At 41.3% G+C, this 21,638-nt stretch overlaps 1 protein-coding gene across 1 annotated transcript in view; it reads left to right on the top strand.

Moving 5' to 3' along the window:
* Positions 1-21,638, top strand: part of LRRC1 (leucine rich repeat containing 1) — a 134,519-nt gene that overhangs the window by 67,291 nt on the left and 45,590 nt on the right. The window contains 2 exon segments of the mRNA XM_032649811.1: positions 4,895-4,973; positions 8,035-8,124. Of these exon segments, the coding sequence (XP_032505702.1) occupies positions 4,895-4,973; positions 8,035-8,124 (169 nt within the window).

Raw genomic sequence — 21,638 nt, 5'->3', positions numbered from 1 at the left:
CCAGCCTGATATGTTAAAAATGGATGCTGAGAAAATAGCAGGAGTGCCAGGAAGGGCAAGCAGTCCTTCTAAATCACTTCCTAAATGACAGTATCTGCGGTGAAAAGTGTATTCTGTCTCCGAAGCCCTTGGGCTCATGGTGCCAGGATGGTTGTCTGCTTGGTGGTGGTGAAGATTTTTGGCACTGCAGAGTTTAGAACTGATTATCAGTCGCCTGTATACAGGTGGTAGTAATGGTTATATTGGTAAACAACAGATTCAGTATTTTCATTTTCAGACATTTCGTAAATATCAGATTTTATGCTTTGATTCTTGGACGTATAGAAGACAAAGCCAGTTTAAATACATGAAAAATATGAGTAAAGATTTTTTTTTGTTTCACCTTATATAGAAGCTTGAACTAAGCTGAATGTCGGCAGCTATAAGTTTGGCGGTGCCTTCTTTAATGAGAGGAAAAACCTCATGAGTTATTTCTAATATTTGTATGTAAATAGATGTTCATTCAGGGTTTTATTCCTTCTCAGATAGAAGCAAAAGCCCTCTCAGGCCTCTCATCTCTATTAATAACGCCACTCTTCTTCAACTTATTTGGCCTTCATTTGCAGCAACATGGATGGACCTAGAGATTATCATACTAGAGTGCAGTAAGTCAGACAGAGAAAGACAAATACCATATGATATCACTTATACGTGGAATCTAAAATACGACACAAGTGAACCTATCTATGAAACAGAAACAGAATCACGGACATAGAGAACAGACTGGTGGTTGCCAAGCGGGATGGGGTTGGGGGAGGGATGGAGAGGGAGGCTGGGGTTAGCAGATGTAAGCTATTATACATAGGATGGATAAACAACCAGATCCTACTGTATAGCACAGGGAACTATATTCAATATCCTGTGATAAACCATAATGGAAAAGAATATAAAAAAAGAACATATATATGTATAGCTGAATCACTTTGCTGTACAGCAGTAATTAATACAACATTGTAAGTCAGTTATAGTTCAATAAAAAAATTATTTGGCTTTGAATGGAAAATAGTGGTCCTCTCTACTGATCCCCCACCCAGTATAAAAAAGAGGTCCAGTAGAGTGTACCATGTGCTTTTATTTGTGTGACTCTCCTTTATTCTTGTGCAACCCTAAGCTGGAGCTGTGATTATCCCTCTTTTAGAGAAGAGGAAACTCCTTGTCTGGCAAATTAATTGTAAACAGCTCAGCCTGGCATTGGTAGTCTTCTGTCAAGAGATTTCTCCGGCCTCCTCTCCAGACACCCGCAGACTGATATCCTGAAGTTCAGGCAAACTGTGCCCAGGGCCTACCCTCTCCCCACTTTGCATCCAGTGTCACATTCCTGCCTATGCTGCTCCTCTACTCTTATTTATTTGGTTCAAAGCATAAGTGTCCTTCTTTGTTCCATTTTCTCCCTTCTCTGAACTTCTGCAGCACTTAAGGTATGATATACTGGCATTATTTGAAAATATCTGTTGATGACCCATTTTACAGATAAGGAAATTAGGCACAGGTAGGTTAAATAGTTTATCCGAGGGTGCAGACCTCATAAATGCGGAAGAGGTTGGTGGTCAGCCTTGGCCTCACTGAGAAGTGGTTTTTGTCTATAGTTTTTCATATGTTTAGTCTTAAACCTCACATTTGTCCAGAGCAAAACACTTGGAAGACAGTTAAAGGGGATTGCAGCTGGGAATAACCTGCAAGCTTTATACTATCTCTTGTAAGAGATCTGGGACCAAGCAGTTTTCTTACTAGTAAAACAGAGATAATACCCACCCTACAGGGGATATTTCATGACTCAGATTAGAGAGCAACTGTCTTTGCAGAGGTTTAACAATGTGAGTTTCTCATTTATTCATTCAGTACCCGTGGGCTGTTTAAGCTTAGTACAGTCACCCCTCGGCCTCCGTGGAGGACAAAATACCAAAATCCGAGGATGCTCAAATCCCTTATGTAAAATGGCATAGTATTTGCATATAACTTTGCATATCTTCCCATATCCTTTAAACCACCTCTGGATTACTTATAATACCTATTACAATGCAAACAGTTGTAAATACAATTTAAATACTATGTAAATAGTTGCCCAATGAGGCAAATTGAAGTTTTGCTTTTTTTGGACCTTTCTGGAATAATTTTTTAATATTTTGATCCACAGTTGGTTGAATTCCCAGATGTGGAACCTGTAGGCCGACTGTACTATGTCAGCTTTGGGGAAACAGCAACAGACAAGGCCCACATGGTCTTTCTTCCCAGTGAGCCTAGAGTTCAATAAGGGAGATTAACCATCACCAAACAATTATTTAATTAAAACTGTAACAGATTTCAGGAACCTGAGAGCACGGGGATCCAACCGAATCTTGGGGCCCAAAGGAGGTGTCCCTGAGAGTGTGATATTTTAGCTAAGTATTTAAGAAGGAACAGACGTTCCCTTCCTTAGTTTTCTGCTCTGATATTTTTAGTAATTTAAAGCAAACCAGTACGCAGGACTCTTCTAGCCACACTGTTGCCTTCCTTGTCTAAAGCTCTTATTTTTACAGGCAAATACCTTCTTTTCAGTTAAATTAGCAACATGCGTGTGGTAGAAAGAAATGGTCTTTGGAGTTGAGACCTATGTTCTGTTTGCCGATCTTGTGTACAAGCAGGTTTGCCTAGGGATGGAATGTCTTCCTACAAGGCAGCTCTGTCTGGACTGGGTCCAGCTGTGTTCTCTGGAAGTTGCTGTTGTTACCCTCAGATACCCTGACTCCAGACCAGCCCCGACCAGAGTTCATGTGTTCCTTGGTAGGCCCATCTTCCTGAGATTCAGGGATGTTTCTGATGGTCTGAGAAATATTAAAGACTTCTACCAAATTGATGTGCTTTTCCGCTTTCTCTGTTTCTTGATCTTTTCCTCAGATCAAGCAGAAAGCTGCTGTACAGTGTGTGTGTGTGGGTGTCAGCTTGATCTTCCCTAGCACTTGATGTACAATATTGTATTAAGTTATAGGTGTACAATATAGTTATTCACAGTTTTTAAAGCTTAAGCTCCACTTATAGTTATTATAAAATATTGGCTATATTCCCTGGGTTGTACAATATATCCTTGTAGCTTATTTTATACCTAATAGTTTGTACCTCCTGCTCCCCTCCCTCTATACTGCCCCCCACCCAACTGGTGACCACTAGCTTGTTCTCTATAGCTGTGAGTCCACCTCTTTTTTGTTATATTCACTAGTTCATTCTTAATGTGGATAAGCCATATATATATATATATATACACACACACATATATAGTGTGTATGTATGTGTACATATGCACACAACATGTATGTATACACACACACATGTATGTGTACACATGTATGTATGTTTGTGTATATATGTGTGTGTGTGTATGTGTATATATATGTATATACTGCTATCATATTTATGAAACTAGGATCATTAATAGTATATATTCTTCTCTACCTTATACGACCATGAAAGGCAGAGAATTGTGTGAGGCAAATGTTACCACAAATTTAAATATTTGCAGCTTTTAAATTTGTACTTGGAGCTCTTATGTAGCTTCTGATTACTTTGTGGTGTTGGAGCAGGGCATCCATTTTTCCCTTTATTTCTCCCGTCTCCTTTTCACCCCCAATTTAGAAATATTTGGTATGTTTTGGCTCTGCTTGCCTTTGTCGAGCTGGTGGAAGAAATGGCATGGGATCAAGAGAGCCTTTTCTATTTTAGCTCTTCTTAACGTTAGTACATCCAAAATAAATGTATTCTTGAAATTAAATGCTATGAACTAACCTTTTCCAGCCCTTAAAGCTGTAACCTCAGGGTTTAAACCAAGGGAAAGAGGAATTTAAAATAGCATTTTTGGTCATTTCAAGAATCGCAATGTTTAGTGGCAGGTAAACGTGGGGAAAAACATTCAGCCTCATTAGTAATCAAAGGAATATAAAAGAAAATGTTGCCAGACTATTTTACCAATAACATGGGCAGTTTTTCAAAAGTAAGAGAAAGAAAGGAAGAAGGGAAAGATGTTGAATCGGGTGGTGGAAGTATAAAGGCGTACCTTGCCCCCTCGAAGGCAGTTTAGCAGTATCTGTCAAGTGCTGCAGAGGTGTTAGTGCCTCTGACACAGTGATTACACTCTGGGAGCTTAGCCTAAGGAAGTAACCAGAAATGGACATAAATATAATTATAATGTTAGGAACTTGGAAACAACCTAAATGTCCAACGACTGGGGATTGGTTACATGAAATATGAAAATGTGTGCAGTGGGCTTTTGTGCCACTAAGAATGGGAAACTATTTGGAAAAATAATGACAGGGGGAAAAGTTTGTAAAATAACATAAAGTGAAGCATGAACCTAGTATTTTGAAATATGATCTATTTATACACACACTCTGTATGTGTATCTGACAATTAAAAACATACATCAGAATAAAATATTGTCTCTGGGTGATGGGAATGTCGGTGGTTTTTTATTCTTCACTGGAGTTTTCTGTATTTTCCAAATATGCCTATAATCAGAAGAAATTCCATAATTTTAAAATGCATACTTTAGAATACTTTGTACTGATATAACCATATGAAAACATAGGGGAAATAAAGCCTACAGGGAATTACCAACCGAATGCCCTCAGTGAGTTTTGATGAGGTGATGGGACTTGGTGGGGTGGTTGTTTTTTATGTTTTTCTTGAACGTGCTTCTGTTTAGAATATATCTTGTATTAGGAAAGCAAATGTAAAATAAACGTAGAAAAGTACTTTAGGAATCCATGCCATGTTTGAGCGGAGTTAGTACTTTGTAGATATTCCCTTGCGACTGTGGTCCATCTTGAGGATGATGAAAACTGTTAACAGTGGTGGTCAGTGATAGACATTTTCTTTCCTTCTGCAGATATTCCTGAAATTCCAGAGAGCATCTCATTCTGTAAAGCACTACAGATCGCTGACTTCAGCGGAAACCCACTGACTAGGTAATCTTTCTGCTTGCTTTTCTGTCCATAGTACTAAGGGTACCCTTTTTGAACACGGGGACGTCAGGAGCCCCTCCTGTGGCTCCTGGCTCAGTTGTGAGCCCACTGACCCGTGGATTCCAGGCGCCTGTGTTGCCAGGGTAACTGAGTTGATGCCCAAACAGCAGTGCAGGGACCAGCCCTCCAGAGTCCATTCTAGATGTCTCTCTGGGCCAGGTGGGCCCATTTATAAAATTTCTCAAGACTCTTTAAGCAACCTCGAAGAAAGGAAAGTACTCTTCCTTTCCTTTTCATTCCCTTTTTTTGGTTTTTTTTTAAAGTGTCTAGAAAAATCGAGATTGAGTTAAAATTTGGGATTCATCTCCTCTGTCTCAAAATTGCTTGGATCTTCTTGGGTATGGAGTGCTGGGGAATGCCCTATTTCATTTTGTTTTTCCCGTATCTGCTTATTTTTAAGAAGTATAAATATGTCTTAAAAACAATTCTGGTTTTTCTCTTTTGAATTTTAGTTATTATGTTACTAGTAATGTTTATTTTTATGAAAAATAGTACTCTAGTAGGCTCTAGCCTGATAGCTTTCTAACTCACCACCGTTGTCACGTCTCGTCCTCTTTCTTAACCATCATCCATACGGTTGTCCCTCTTTCTCAAACCTTTCTGTAGCTCCCCGTCCCTGTAAGATCAAGTGGGAGCTCCTGGTGTGCTGTGCAGCCTCCCCCCCGCCCTCTGTCTGACCTTGGCCGGCCTTTCCACCTGCATGGCCCTCAATTGCCTTGTCTGATGTTGTGGCCTCTGTAATAAAGGGCTCCAGGTCTCTGATTTCACTCCCCCTCGTTTTGACTGTGCCAACTCTTTCGCTCTCCTTTAAGATGCAGCCTGAGCATCACATTTCTTCAGGAGGCCTTTCCTGACGACTCACCAAGGCCCCTCCTCTGGGCCCTGTAACCCCTCTCTGCATACTTTTCTCACAACACTCGAAACCTACATGTAAATGATCACTTTGACCAAGGCCCCCCAACAAGATGTATTCCTCTGTCATTTACGGTTCTATCTGCAGCCCTACTGTACTTTCTGGAATGGAGTGAGCCCTCAGTGTTTGTTGAACTGAACTGAGCTATTTGTGCTCAAGGCAGCTCGTAGGGTTGGGCAGCTGGGAAATATTATGCTTCTCTGGAGTTTTTTTGTTAACTCTTCAGTTGCTTAATCCCCTTGTCTACTTCTTTAGTGTTTTTCCCCTAATGTCTGCTGATATGTGACTTTATCATCATTTCAAAACTCTCTTGACCAGAACACACTGCATCGTATGAGGCCTTACTCAGTTTTCACCCTGGACTTGTTTTTGGCAGGTTTCTTAAAGGAAAGCCGTTTTAATTTGGCAGGTGTGCTCTTTTAAGAATTAAGACGATGTCTGTGAGTTGAAGGGACCTTAAAAATTATTCAGCGTGGCCTAGTGATTTTATGGCTGAAGAAACTGAGGCTCCAAGAGGTGAAATGACCTTTCAAGATCATGCAGCCTCTGAGCAGCAGCTCAGACTAGCTTTCCTCTCTCCCGACCTTAAGTCTGGCCTTTCTCATCGGGTCACATCACTAGTTTGGCTCTTAATGTTAAGAGCCAGTGAAAAAAGCAAATCAGCCATTTAAAGATACAATTTCCTTATATTTACGATCATTTTAGCTAGTTTTAAAATTATGTATAGTTTCTGGTAAAAACTCAGAACCGTTAAGTTGCATCTTTTGAAATATAAATTTAAAAAATCTTAGCTCTATTACACTATGGAAGAGGTTGCAACTTCATACAAACCATTCCTGAGAATGTATTTCATCAATTATGAAAATCCTAGTTAATACTCTCATCTTTCGGGGCCTGCATTTGGTTTTGAAGTTTGGAATTACCTGTATTAGATGTCAAACAGCATAGGAATTGTTTTTTAAAAAAGGAACCTAGAGGGGCTTCCCTGGTGGTGCAGTGGTTGGGAGTCCACCTGCCGATGCAGGGGACACGGGTTCGTGCCCCGGTCCAGGAAGATCCCACATGCCACGGGGCGGCTGGGCCGTGAGCCATGGCCGCTGAGCCTGCGCGTCTGGAGCCTGTGCTCCGCAATGGGAGAGGCCACAACAGTGAGAGGCCCGCGTACCGCAAAAAAAAAAAAAAAAAAAAAAAAAAAAAAGGAACCTAGAAAGAGGAAAGAAATGAAAGATTCTAATCTAGAGACTATCACTAAGGCAAGAAGTCCTCACCACCCCCTGCAAAAAAATGAGTTATGTGTTCTTTTCTCCATCTTAGCAGATTCATGTATAAGCATTTTAGATGCAATGAGATTTTTTTTGCAGTTTGTGATTTTTCCTCTCCAAATACTAGTAACCATAGAAATATTGAAAGTAAACTTTCTTTGCAGGTATTTAAATAATACTTTTATTTTGAATCCTTGCTCTTCAGTAGTCTAAGGGAAGTATACAGAATTTCTCTTTGTGTAGAACGTTGTGAAACATATAATCATCTCACATGATTGGCATATTAAATCAAATCAAAAGAAAAATATTAAGAAAGTAGCAATTGGCTGTCAGCTGATCAATTGTAAGTAATCCATAGCTTTGCTCTGGGTATTATAAGCTACAGGAAGAAAAAAAAATCAAGCAACTGTCTTGTGTTTTATTATAATATTGTGGACTAAAATTTCTATTTTCTGTTAATCAATAAAGTATTTTCACTCTTAGGCACTTTCAGCTTCAGGAACTATGTATCATTTTCTTTCATAGCCATACACTCGGTAGGCTCACAACATTGTTTCTCCTTTATTCTTACAGCTTGAATATCTTTCCTCTCTAATTATTTCTGGATCACCCTGTCAGCAAGTATTTATCATACCCCTGTGCTGCTAGGTAGACCAAGTCCTTATTTTTTTCCTTATAAATAGAAAGACAAGACAAATGTGCCACACATAAAGTAATTTTAGGAGGTTATTTCAGTCAGCATACAGAAGAAGTCTTTATATTTATGTTAGGATGCACCATATATGCACTTCTCTTTTTCAACTATAACTACATTTTTTTTTTGTTTCAGATTGCCAGAAAGCTTTCCCGAATTGCAGAATTTGACATGTCTTTCTGTAAATGACATCTCACTGCAGTCTCTGCCTGAAAATATTGGCAAGTAAGTTTTTATGTGAAGTTTGCGTATACAGGGTGAAAGGGCGTTTATATCATCAACTCCGCTTCCTTCGCTTTTACAGGTCTTGTTTTTCTCCTCAGAAAGCCGTTTAGCCAGTCTTCAATATCTCCCTCAAGAAAGCCTCTGCGTTTTTGCATCCAGTTGCCCCTAAATTTTAATGGTTAAAAAGGATGCTGCTACTTGTTACTAGTGAAAAACCTAATTTGTTTTGAAGTTTTCTCTAAACCGATGGATTCCAGAGTAGTTAATTGAAGCGAAGTAGCATGTGTTATATAGGTGGTTATTAAATACTGTCAGAAACGACTACTCCTAGTAATTTCATTGAAAACATAGGGCATGTGCCCTAAACAGCAGCTCTGACAGCGTTTGTGTGCCGTGGACCTGGGAACAGGGAGTTAGGGTGGTGTGTCTGGAGAGAAGGCGTGGTGTGTGTGTGTGTGTGGGGGGGTGGGCTGGGGAGAGGGGTGGGATGGGACGGGCACGTGTCCACGATGCTGGCTCGGAGGTCGGGGAGGACAGCCATGTCAAGAAATAAAATCCTGTGGAGAAACTGTATGCTGGTGAATCAGTGTTCTTTTGCACATTCCCACAGGTGAACTGATTGATGGAATTATCTTAGTAGGTCTGCTCGTCTTCTCCATCCCTTCAGGACAGGCATTGGCTTAAAGCAGTCTGGTGGCTCATGCTTGACCACTTAAAAGCCCACCGTGGCCAGCCGACACTGGTGGACCGGTGTGTCCTGCCGTCAGTAAAGCATTTCTCTCGTCCTTACCTGTCCTGCCTAAGTTCTAAGATAAAACAGAAGCTCGCCTTTTGGGGAACTGCAGTGTATCTGGGTCTGTTCTGCAGAGGTTCTCTTGCCAGACATCTGAAGTCCCCTGCGTCCCCTCCTTGCAGGAGGAGGACGGCTGGCTGCCCTGTTTCCGTCTGCAGGTCTCTGTTCCTCTGAGGTTCACGCTGATGCTCGGACACTGGGCCAGCACATGTGCTGATTAAGAACTGTGCCCCTTAGCTCTCAGGAAGGGACAGAGACAAGAGGGTCCCTGAGTTCATGGTACCGGTTGTGGAGGAAATTAACAGTGTTTTGCCATGGATTTCATGCACTGCACTCTTGCTGTGTCAAGTTTCACGTTTCTAATTAATATAATAGCCACTGAAATACTGCTGCTGCCCTCCTCCTGCCCCTCGGGGTCTCTGGAATCTAATTCCCTTGAGACCCTCCTCCACTCTCCCCGGCCTCCCACTGGCCTGATGGCTGCCCCTTCCATCCCCTCATTCGTGTCTTTTTAAACAGGTTTCATGCTTTGAGAGAAAATATGTTCTTATTAAACCAGAGTTCCCTCTCACTCCCTACTGCATTGTTTTTATGGAAAATGTTACTTAACAATCCTTTCAGGATAATTTATGATAGTCTTTATGCCACTTTTCTGTTAATATGTATGTTTGTTTTTGTCAACGTTCAGCGTTTCTTGTGTATCTGCTTTTTTGATCAGTAATAAGGGCAGTTTTTTGTTTTGTTTCAAGTTTAGATTTAATCAGCTTGTGTTATTATTACAGCCTCATATATACCGCTTGTTTCCAAAATAAAATGCCACTTTGAACTTGAACCGTGTGGTGAATAATCACCCAGAAAGTAAGAATATTGGTTAGAGGAGTGAATCAACTGATTTTTATTAGGTCAGCTGGTGAAAATTAATGGGAAACAGGAAGTTTCCTATTCCTGGTTTTGTTACTGTAGCAAGAGACTCCATGGTTTCTTCCTGTTGGACTTAGGGTTTATGTGTCCGTTCTCACTTAGTAGAAAGAAACGGAGAGAGACTCCTCCCTGGGGAAGACTGGACCCCTCTTGTGCCCTGGACGGTGCTGAAAAGGCACTTGAAACGGCTGAGTTGGTGACTGTCCAGGAGATCTCCTGTTTGCATGAGCATACTGTACTTTAAACAAATTGTTGTTTGACACTTACCAACTTTCCTCTTGGGAGGGACTCTTCAGTTTCCCGAAGATTCCCACATGGTTCTCTGGAGCATTTAACCAAATATTTAGTAACCAGAATACTTCTCAGAGACAGTATGGTATCGTGAACAAGGCACAAAGATCGGGTATTACAAAAAATACGAAAATGACATCGAATGGCCACTTGCATGACGGATACTCACTGTTGTCTCTGTGGATTCTGAAGTGGAGGTTTGGGCATAAATTAACCCTGCCTGTTTGGTCAGATGGGGCAGCTACCTCAGCATTGGCCTTTTGAGCCTCAGTTGACGATGGGATCTCGGTGTCTCCTTTCGGCACCTGGCACGGCACGTGGCCTTAACTGGGAGGACTGTGGGTTTCTCCAGGATCGGGTAGGCGTGTCCCGCCTGGAGGAGAGAGCCCAGCCTTTAGGACAGGCAGCCTTGCAGGGCCTCGGAGCTGAGGGCACCCTCTTCCATCCCGTGTGATTCGCTGACGGCAGTTTGAAGAGCATTCGGGCGTTGATGGCAGAGTTGGAGCTGGAGTCCGGCGCTCCTGGCCCCAGGCCTGCTTTTCCCCCACTCCACCCCCATCACCGTAGGACAGCCACCTCACGCGGCCCTGAGGGGCTCAGCGACTTTCTCCTCATTCCCCTAGTGACACCTAACAGTCCATTTTTTAAGTAGTCAGGTCCAGACAACTTGATAAGCATTTTTGTCCTAACAACCTGGCAGCTGTTCGAAAAAGTAATAGTATACATTGAAAGACTGAATATTTGTATTTCCTTCTTAAACATCCCCAGATCTGTGCTCTGGGAGGTGGGTTACCCGATGGGCACCTGCCCAGCTTCTCAAAATACCACGGCATTTCCTTTTCAACGTCCTGGGCATTTGTCACCGCTTTGCAAAGATGCACTGTCCTCGACAGGCGTGCAGAGGTCCTGTGAGTTTGCCTCAGTGAGCAGTAGCTTGCTGCCGTCGGAATTGCTGAGTGCACTGTTTGGGTGCTTGGGAGTCTGCAGCATCAGCTGTTGGTGATGAGCAGCAGCCAGCATCGCCCAGGTGGTGCATGTCCTACAGGGCGCGGCTACGTGCCAGGTAACCGTCAGTGCAGTTACCTCGATAAAGCGAGTCTCTCAGGTAGTAGAATCTTTATAATACTTGTGGCAAGATGAGAAATGATCAGGAAAATCTTTTGAACCACAGAGAGTTATACGGGCTACTTCGTGCAAAAGCACACATTTTTCTTTCACTAGAATAGAAGTGTCTCAAATTTGCTGACTCTTTTCTGTGATGGCCCGTGAGTACATTACTTGGTCCTTCAAAGGAAAGGTGATACCTAACAAAGAGCGGGAAACAAACTCACCTTCAATGGGTGTTTTAAAACCCCTTTGTTAACAATAGAAAAATACACCTTCTGATTAGTCTTTGTGAGCAAGTGTTTGATGTTGGGGAAGATGGGAATTTATCAGCTGAATTTCAGCAAAGACCTTTCCATAATCAGAAGAAATTTGAAAAAATTGGTCCTAGGGTGATTTAATAAGTGCAGCTGATGACGCAGTTCTTGGATCAGTGTAACTTTGCGAGGTGTCTTTTTCACCTGTTACAGCCATTAAACAAGTATCAAAACAAATCATTTAGAATCAGTTTTGTTCCCAAATGTAAAACAAAAGATTTACTACATAATACAGTATTTTCAGTCTCATTGCTTTCACTAATGAGAGCCAGAAAGATTTTTGTATCTTTAGTAAAATATTTAAAAATATTTTTTCTTTTGTTTTATCTTCTACTTAAAGTTTTTTGGTTTTATATATTTTATAATGTGTACAATATAATGGCACATAGTGCGTCTATATATATATTTTTAAATAAATAGAAGGATTATGAAGGTTTACTCTTAAATGTGTGGGGACCACCACTCTAGAGCAGACTGTTTGGGAGTCCCTTAAGCCAGAGACCAGTGGTTCTCAAACTCTGCCTTGTTGGGCCCCTAGGTGTTCCTGGGAGGCGTCTGCCGGGAGTTGTGGAGAGTGTGGACAAGTGCCCTGGTTTGTGGTCTCTGCTGGTCCCTGTTTGCACCAGCACAGCTCTGCTATTAGCTTTAAAGTTTTTTTTTTTTTTTGTATCAGTGTTACATATAATATTTTCATTTAAAAAGTCTGCTGTATATGTGTTTCACTTGAAGTTTGGAGACCCCTGTTTCAGATGCTTGGTGGTGCTTGTTTATTGTAGCAGCATGCATTGGGGAGTTTTCACTGGGTTATAGATCCCGCTGAGCTCTGCTCAAACCAAGCAGAGAGCTTCAAAGCCTTTTATGAAAGTGAACTTCAAAATTCTTTACCTGCCTCCTCTCTTTACAAACTGGCTGAGGTTTTTCCCCATCTAATGGTTGAAATTCTGCCTCTTTCATGAAACCTTCTCCAGTGATTGGAAGAGGTGAAATAGATCCCAGACTCAGATTCCCTGACCGCCCCTCCCCTCCCCCCACATCGCGCACACAATCAGCCCTTGAGTGCTTTGCGCACAGAAGGCTAGTTCAGTGTTTGATTGTGTGTGTGTGTGTGTGTGTGTCTGTTAGCGTGTGCACCCAGGCCACCTTGTCTCCTGTAGCCATGGGGCTCTGGGTCTGAGACCCTCTTTGTGTCTCTACTGACCCTGCCATGGCTCTGACACACTGAACAAGTTCGTGGGACGAGGTGCACAGTGTTACCTCCTGCATGCTGCTGGTTTCCAAGCTGACATCGTAGATGATCCAGTTAGGTTCCAGATGCTTTGTGTTGGGACCTCGTTAACCTGTTCCTCCACGGTCACTTTTTGGGCTAAATGCTACATAGGTTCTATAAAAGATTGACATAAAGAAACAACTATGAAAAGAATCTGCTTCCATTGCCCTGAAATCTTCTACTGAAGAATAATTATTATCCATTAATATTGCTTAATTTCCCCCATATAAGGAGCCACTAGGGAGAGATTTTTAAAATATTTATTTTTAGGGGGAAAAATGCCTCACCGGGAGAACTGTAAGCGTCTTCCTTTTAATAACAGTTCTGACATTTATCACATTTCCCTTTCTGCTTTTGTTGCCAGAAAGCTCAGAGCTGGTTCCCACGATCAGCGAGAGCAGCTGTGTTAGTTTCCATGGGATGAAAGGACCTGTAGGCCTGGGAGCAGAGGTGCTGTGTGGCATGCACAGTGGGTGGGGGGAGGCGGGGCGGTGCTCTGATGGGCACACCTGTCCTGTTACAGCACCCTACTCACAGGTTAGCATGAACCATCCCTAGTTTCATTAGCTTTGTCTGTAAAATGGGGGTAAGTAATCTGCCCGTGTGTGTGTGTGTGTATGTGTGTGTGTGTGTGTGTGTGTGTGTGTGTGTGTGTGTCGCTGGTGGGTGGTAGAGCGGGGGTTTGAACTTGGTTTCTCCCTGGAAAAAGCTGCATTTCCTTTGCTGCAGGTGCCCCACTGAGCACACTAGTTTCCTCCTCCTTTGCCCGGCCCTCATTTTCTCATTCATGAAACTTTTTACATATTTGCACTTTTTAAAGACCTCTTTAAATCCCTCTTAGAAAAAGTTGGGGTAAAGTTAAGTAAAGGACTTTATCATCGAAGGTGACACTTAGCACAGAAGGGCAGCGGTGGAGAAGGAGGGAGACCTTCATAGGACCTTCGAGAGTAGAGTTCCAAGTCCGGGATGGGCTTTAAGAAAACTGTCCGAATAGAACGGATTTTTCAGATAGACCCTTGAAAACAGTGCCAAGTGCCAATGACTTTTTACTATTGCTAAACACACCTGGAAGATTCTACCGGTCAAGCCCGAAAGGATAATTTTGCTTTAAAGAGTTTTCAAACGTTGGTACGAAGTGTGAATGAATTTTTCTCTCAAAAGAGCTTGTTGATAGTGAAAATAGTTTTCTTGAGACCAGTTGTATCAATTTCTACTCAAGTAAATCACAAACTGCATTTTTTTGCTTATCAAAAGTGAGGTAGCCTGCAGACAGACATGATATTGTATATAGAGAATCCTAAGGAATCCACAGGAAACTATTAGAGCTAATAAATGAATTCAGCAAGGTTATAGGATACAAGATGAATGTACAAAAATCAGTTGTATTTCTATATAATAGCACTGAACAATCCAGGATGAAATTAAGAAAACAATTCCACTTATAAAGCACCAAAATGAATGGAATACTTAGGAATAAATTTAACAGAAGAAATGTAAGACATGTGCACTGCAAACTACAAAACATTGTTCAAAGAAGTTAAAAATGACCTAAATAAATGGGAAGACATCCTGTGTTTATGGATTAGAAGACTTAATATTGTTAAGATAACAGTACTCCCCAAATTAATCTACAGATCAACTCAATCCCCATCAAAATCCTAGCTGGCTTTTCTGTAGGAATTGATGAGTTGATCCTAAAATTCATATGGAAATATGAGAGACTCAGGATAGCCAAAGCAGCCTTAAAGAAGAAGAGCAAAGTTGGAGGAGTCATGCTTCCAGATTTCAAAACGTAACTGCAAAGCTACAGCAATCAAGACTATGTGGTACTGGCATAAGAACAGACATACAGATCAATGGAATAGAATTGGAAATTCAGAAATAAACCCTTGCATTTATGGTTAACCAATTTTGACAAGAGTGCCAAAACAATTCAATGAGGACAAATAGTTTCTTTTTGTGTGTGTGTGTGGTACGCGGGCCTCTCACTGTTGTGGCCTCACCCATCGCAGAGCACAGGCTCCGGACGCGCAGGCTCAGCGGCCATGGCTTACGGGCCCAGCCACTCCGCGGCATGTGGGATCTTCCTGGGCCGGGGCCCGAACCCATGTCCCCTGCATCGGCAGGTGGACTCTCAACCACTTGCGCCACCAGGGAAGCCTGAGGACAAATAGTCTTTTCAACACATGCTGTTGGGACAACTAAATATCCATCAGCATGCAAAAGAATGAAGTCACACCCCTACCTCACACCACATACAAAAATTAACTCTAAATAGAGCAGAGACCTAAATGTAAGAGTTAAATCTTTGATAGGAAAACATAGGGGTAAATCTTTGTGACATTGGATTAGTCATTGGCTTCTTAGATTATGACATGAAAAGTCTGAACAACAAAAGAAAACATGGGTAAATTGGATTTCATCAAAATCAAAGGCTTTCTTGCATCAAAGGATACTATCAACAAAGTGAAAAGACAACTTACAAGTGGGAGAAAATATTTGCAAATCATATATCTAGAATACATAAAGAACTCTTACCACTCAACACTAAAAAGACAAATAACCCAGTTAAAAAGAGGCAAAGAATTTGAATAATTTGTCCAAAGAAGATATACAGATGGCCAATAAGCACATGTAAAGATGCTCAACATCATTAGTCATCAGATAGATGCAAATCAAAACCACAATGATACACCACTTCACACCCATTAGATGACTGTCATCAAAAAGATGAATGAATGTTGGTAGAAAAATTGAAACCCTCATACATTATTGGTGGGAATTTTAAATGATGCAGCTTAGGGAATGTAAATTGGTGGAGCCACTATGGAAAACAGTATGGAGGCTCCTTAAAAAACTAAAAAAAGGTTTACTGTATGATCCAGCAGTCCCACTCCTGGGTATGAATCTGGAGAAAACTCTTAATTCGAAAAGATACATGCACCCCAGTGTTCATAGCAGCACTATTTAATACAATAGCCAAGACATGGAAGTAACCTAAATGTCCATTGACAGATAAATGGATAAAGAAGATGGGGTATATATATATACAATGGGATATTACTCAGCCATAAAAAAGCATGAAATAATGCCATTTATAGCAACATGGATGGACCTAGAGATTATCATACTAAGTGAAGTAAGCTAGACAGAGAAAGACAAATATATGATATCACTTATATGTGGAATCTAAAAAATAATACGGATGAACTTATTTAGAAAACAGAAACACTCTTGCAGGCATAGAAAACAAACTTATGGTTACCAAAGGGGAAAGGTGGTGAGGGGTAAATTAGGGGATTGGGATTAACAGACACACACTACTATATATAAAATAGATAAACAACAAGGACCTACTGTATAGCCCAGGGAACTATATTCAATATCTTGTAATAACTTATAATAGAAAAGAATCTGAAAAAAGTGTATATATATATATAACTGAATCATTTTGCTGTACACCTGAAACTAACACAATATTATAAATCAACTATACTTCAGTAAAAAAGATGCAGCCCCTCATCTGAGGGAGCAGGTCCTTCCTCAAAAAGTTCAACATAGTTACTATATGACCCAGCAGTTCCACTCCTTGTTATGTTTACCCAAGATAATTGAAAACATATGAAACATATGTTTTCATATGGGGAAAACATATGTCCCCAACGCAGTGGACACGGGTTCGAGCCCTGGTCCGGGAAGATCCCACATGCCGCAGAGCAACTAAGCCTGTGTGCCACAACTACTGAGCCTGTGTGCCACAACTACTGGAGCCCATGTGCCACAACTACTGAAACCCGCACGCCTAGAGCCCGTGCTCCACAACAAGAGAAGCTACTGCATTGAGAAGCCCGCACACCGCAACAAAGAGTAGACCCCACTCGACGCAACTAAAGAAAGCCCGAGTGCAGCAACAAAGACCCAGTGCAGCCAAAAGTAAATAAATTAATTTATATTAAAAAAAAGAAAACATATGTCTATAAAAAATGTGTGCATAGATGTTCATAGCAGCATCATTCATAATAGCCAAAAGGCAGAAACAACTCAAATTTTCATCAGTGATGAACTGATAAACAAAATGTTCTTATGTCTATGTAATGAAATATTATTCAGCCATAAAAAGTAGTGAGGGGGCTCCCCTGGTGGCGCAGTGGTTGAGAGTCTGCCTGCCAATGCGGGGAACACGGGTTCGTGCCCTGGTCCGGGAAGATCCCACATGCCGCCGAGTGGCTGGGCCCGTGAGCCATGGCCACTGGGCCTGCATGTCCGGAGCCTGTGCTCTGCAGCAGGAGAGGCCACAGCAGTGAGAGGCCTGCATACCGAAAAAAAAAAAAAAAAAAAAAAAAAAGTAGTGAGGTACTGACACATGCTACAATGTGGATAAACCTAGAAAACATGTTAAGTAAGGAAGTCAGACAGAAAAGGCCACATGTTGTACGATTCCATTTATATGAAATGTCCAGTATAGGTAAATCCGTAGAGACAGAAATTAAATTAGTGGTTGCCAGGGGCAGGGGTCGGGTGGGCCAGGGTGAGGGGAACAGGGTGCGGATAAGGAATGGCTTCTGATGGGTCTGAAGTTTCTTTTTGGATGATGGAAATTTTCTGGAATTAGGTAGCGGTGATGTTTGTACAGCCTTATGAATATACTGAAAACCACTGAATAGTACACATTGTAAAGGTGGATATTGTAGTATGTGAAATGTATCTCAATGAAAAAAATAAAAAGAATGGACGTTAGGCAAACTTGAGCCTGGTGCTGCCGAGGGATGATGCTATACCTGGGAAATGGACCTAGGTTTATTCTTACAGGCACTCCTCCCTGAGGTAGGCTTACAGGCAATGTGCTGAAGTCGTTTTGTCTCAGTTACTGGCACCTGTTGATCAGCAGGTCTGCACAGCCAGAGCCTCCAAAAGGTCCAGGTGTTGTGGAGGGGTGGGGGCGGGGTAGGGAGGATATAGAAGCCCCATCGGGAACTTGTGGAGGATTTTGAGAATCTGGGGAGGCTCTGCCTCCATCGGGAGCTGCTGTGTCTTGACTTTGTGTATCTGGCTCCATGAGATTCCATATCCTTTGCCATTAAAGAAACTGGTGCCATCAGGAAAAACCAAAAAAAGTTAAGTTAGCCTCAATATGTCTAGACATCTCTACTCTGTTTAATTAAATTTTCTCCTGGAAAAAGAGCATTCTTTAAGAAGAAGAAATATAAGCAATGGACTGGCATGGTGCCCGAAACCCAGTGGTCAGTCACTAAATGGTTATTATCAATAAAGATTTGATTGTCACCATATGCTAATAGAAGTGGAAGAAGCAGATAAGCCCTGGGTTCTCTGGCAGATTGAAGTCAAGTGTGTGGTGGTGATTTTGTGTCTGCTGCCCTTGGGAATGATGACCTGTTAGTACGTGCTGCCTGAGAGGAACCAATCTTTTTGAAAACTGTTACTGTATTTAATGGTCTTGGTTTTTTTTTTTTTTTTTGAGGCCCAGAAATTTCTGTAAAATATTTGTTGTTCCAAAGACAAAATGAACAATCTTTAGAAAAATTTCTAGAGCAAAGCCACCGTAAGGAAGTTTGTAACTAGAGATTTCTTAAATACGAATCTGGTATTAAAAAAGCAGAAACACTATGAATGTGTGTTTCTCCCCCATTCCAGTCAAATGTTATTGCCGTAAATGTTTACAGATTTTATATTTTAATGGTTTAATACTGTACTGCCATTTGTTTACTCGGGGCACCTTAATTTATTTTATTCTTTACTTTCTTAATGATGTTGGCCACCGAAATGGAAAAAAAAATCCAAGTGGTTTAGAAAGGAATTTTTGAAATATAGTGGAGAACAGATGTAAATTTTTTTAAAGTAACCCCTCATCCAGTCCCTGAAATAGAATCCTAAAAATATAGTTGGCCTACATTCTGGCTTACAGAAGAGTATAACTCTTGTGCCTGCTCTCAGGGACCGTGTAGAACATTAAGATCAGTGTTCTGGAAAGAAAGCCTTCTGTGCACACTCTTTTCTGCAGGAGCTTGTTAGGTGTTTGTCTTTCTTTTCTTTTTTTAAGCCCCATTTGGTGGTAAAAACGGTGGGAGTGAAGGGAGGATAGAAGATAGTGGTTTCTGTAGGAGGAGGATGAGGTCACTGATGATGACCTCATGGTCGTCATAGTGGTATCACATAGATACCACTGATGGTATCACATAGAAATTTAATTTGCCAGAAATTAAAATTGAAGGGTAAAATATCTGTTACTAGGGGAGTGGTTAAAAAAATTAAGGTCTGTATAAATAGAGAGATACTATGCAATTAAAAAAATACTGGGGTGTACAGGTAAGAAAGGAGACAAATATCTGCTCTGTATAGGATGCTACCTTTTGTGTGAAAAAAAGGAGTTAAGCCCATATATTCATACCTGTTTGTCTCTGCATAAAAGGCAACTCTGGGTGAACACATAAATATCTAACAAAAAGGGTTATTTCTAGTGAGAGGGTCTAGGTGGTAGGAAACCAGATAGGTGAAAGACAGAAGTAGGGGGAAACTTATTACTGAATACTTTATTTTACATACATGTAGGTTCATGTATTACCTATTCACAAAGTTGACTTCACAAACTCAAGGGTTAAGATGGTGATTAAAAACGCAGATTCCCTGGTGAATCTTGGCTCTGCCCCTTCCCAGTTGTGGAAGACCTTGTTCAGGTCCCCTCTCTGTGCCTCCATTTTCTCATCCATAAAAGTTAATCCTTGGAAAGCGCTTGCACCAGTATCTGTTGTATAGTAATCTGCTGATATCATTATTAGAAGTCGGAGGATTAAAGACCAGTCATTCTCAATTTGCATCTCAGTGTCTAATCTTTGGTCACATATGTAAAAGTATTAGAAGTACCGGATGCTTTCTTTCATCTCTATAATGCCACGTGTTGACTAAAGCAGCTGATAAATGCATGTGGAGTTTCTCTTGGCCTGTGGTTAAGAGCCTGGCCTCCGAAGTAGACAGAATTGCATTCAGGTCCCCCAAATGCATCACTTCTCAGCAGCGTGTCCTTTACTCGGTACTGCTGAAAGATATGCAGAGATGCTGGAGTGGAATTGACCAGGTTGCCTTGATGGGGACGGCTCCATCCTGAAATCTTTTTTTTCTAACATCTTTATTGGAGTATAATTGCTTTACAATGGTGTGTTACTTTCTGCTATATAAGGAAGTGAATCAGTTATACATATACATATATCCCCATATCTCGTCCCTCTTGCGTCTCCCTCCCTCCTGCCCTCCCTATCCCACCCCTCCAGGAGGTCACAAAGCACTGAGCTCATCTCCCTGTGCTATGTGGCTGCTTCCCACTAGCTATCTGTTTTACATTTGGTAGTGTATATATGTCCATGCCACTCTCTCACTTTGTCCCAGCTTCCCCTTCCCCTTCCCCATATACTCAAGCCCATTCTTTAGTAGTTCTGCGTCTTTATTCCTGTCTTGCCCCTAGGTTCTTCATGACCATTTTTTCCCCTTAGATTCCGTATATATGTGTTAGCATACAGTATTTGTTTTTCTCTTTCTGACTGACTTCACTCTGTATGACAGACTCTAGGTACATCCACCTCACTACAAATAACTCAATTTCGTTTCCTTTTATGGCTGAGTAATATTCCATTGTATATATGTGCCACATCTTCTTTATACATTCATCTATTGATGGACACTTAGATTGCTTCCATGTCCCGGCTATTGTAAACAGAGCTGCAATGAACATTGTGGTACATGACTCTTTTTGAATTATGGTTTTCTCAGGGGTATATGCCCAGTAGTGGGATTGCTGGGTCGTATGGTAGTTCTATTTTTAGTTTACTAAGGAACCTCCATACTGTTCTCCATAGTGGCTGTATCAATTTATATTCCCACCAACAGTGCAAGAGGGTTCCCTTTTCTCCACACCCTCTCCAGCATTTATTGTTTGTAGATTTTTTGATGATGGCCATTCTGACTGGTGTGAGATGATATCTCATTGTAGTTTTGATTTGCATTTCTCTAATGATTAATGACGTTGAACATTCTTTCATGTGTCTGTTGGCAATCTCTTCTTTGGAGAAATGTCTATTTAGGTCTTCAGCCCATTTTTTGGATTGGGTTGTTTGTTTTTTTGATATTGAGCTGCATGAGCTGCTTGTAAATTTTGGAGATTAATCCTTTGTCAGTTGCTTCATTTGCAAATATTTTATCTCGTTCTGAGGGTTGTCTTTTCGTCTTGTTTATGGTTTCCTTTGCTGTGCAAAAGCTTTTAAGTTTCATTAGGTCCCACTTGTTTATTTTTGTTTTTATTTCGATTTCTCTAGGAGGTGGGTCAAAAAGGATCTTGCTGGGGCTTCCCTGGTGGCGCAGTGGTTGGGAGTCCGCCTGCCAATGCAGGGGACGTGGGTTCATGCCCCGGTCCGGGAGAATCCCATGTGCCGCGGAGCAGCTGGGCCCGTGAGCCATGGCCGCTGAGCCTGCATGTCCGGAGCTGTGCTCCGCAATGGGAGAGGCCACAGCAGTGAGAGGCCCGCGTACTGTAAAAAAAAAAAAAAAAAAAAAAAAAGGATCTTGCTGTGATTTATGTCATAGAATGTTCTGCCTATGTTTTCCTCTAAGAGTCTGATAGTGTCTGGCCTTACATTTAGGTCTTTAATCCATTTTGAGTTTATTTTTGTGTATGTTGTTAGGGAGTGTTCTAATTTCATCCTTTTACATGTAGCTGTCCAGTTTTCCCAGCACCACTTATTGAAGAGGCTGTCTTTTCTCCATTGTATATTCTTGCCTCCTTTATCAAAGATAAGGTGACCATATGTGTGTGGGT

The sequence above is a fragment of the Phocoena sinus genome, chromosome 11, assembly GCF_008692025.1.
Source record: "Phocoena sinus isolate mPhoSin1 chromosome 11, mPhoSin1.pri, whole genome shotgun sequence".
Lineage (NCBI taxonomy): Eukaryota > Metazoa > Chordata > Mammalia > Artiodactyla > Phocoenidae > Phocoena > Phocoena sinus.
The sequence above is the reverse complement of the archived record's forward strand: the minus strand, read 5'-3'. Positions and strand labels throughout refer to the sequence as shown.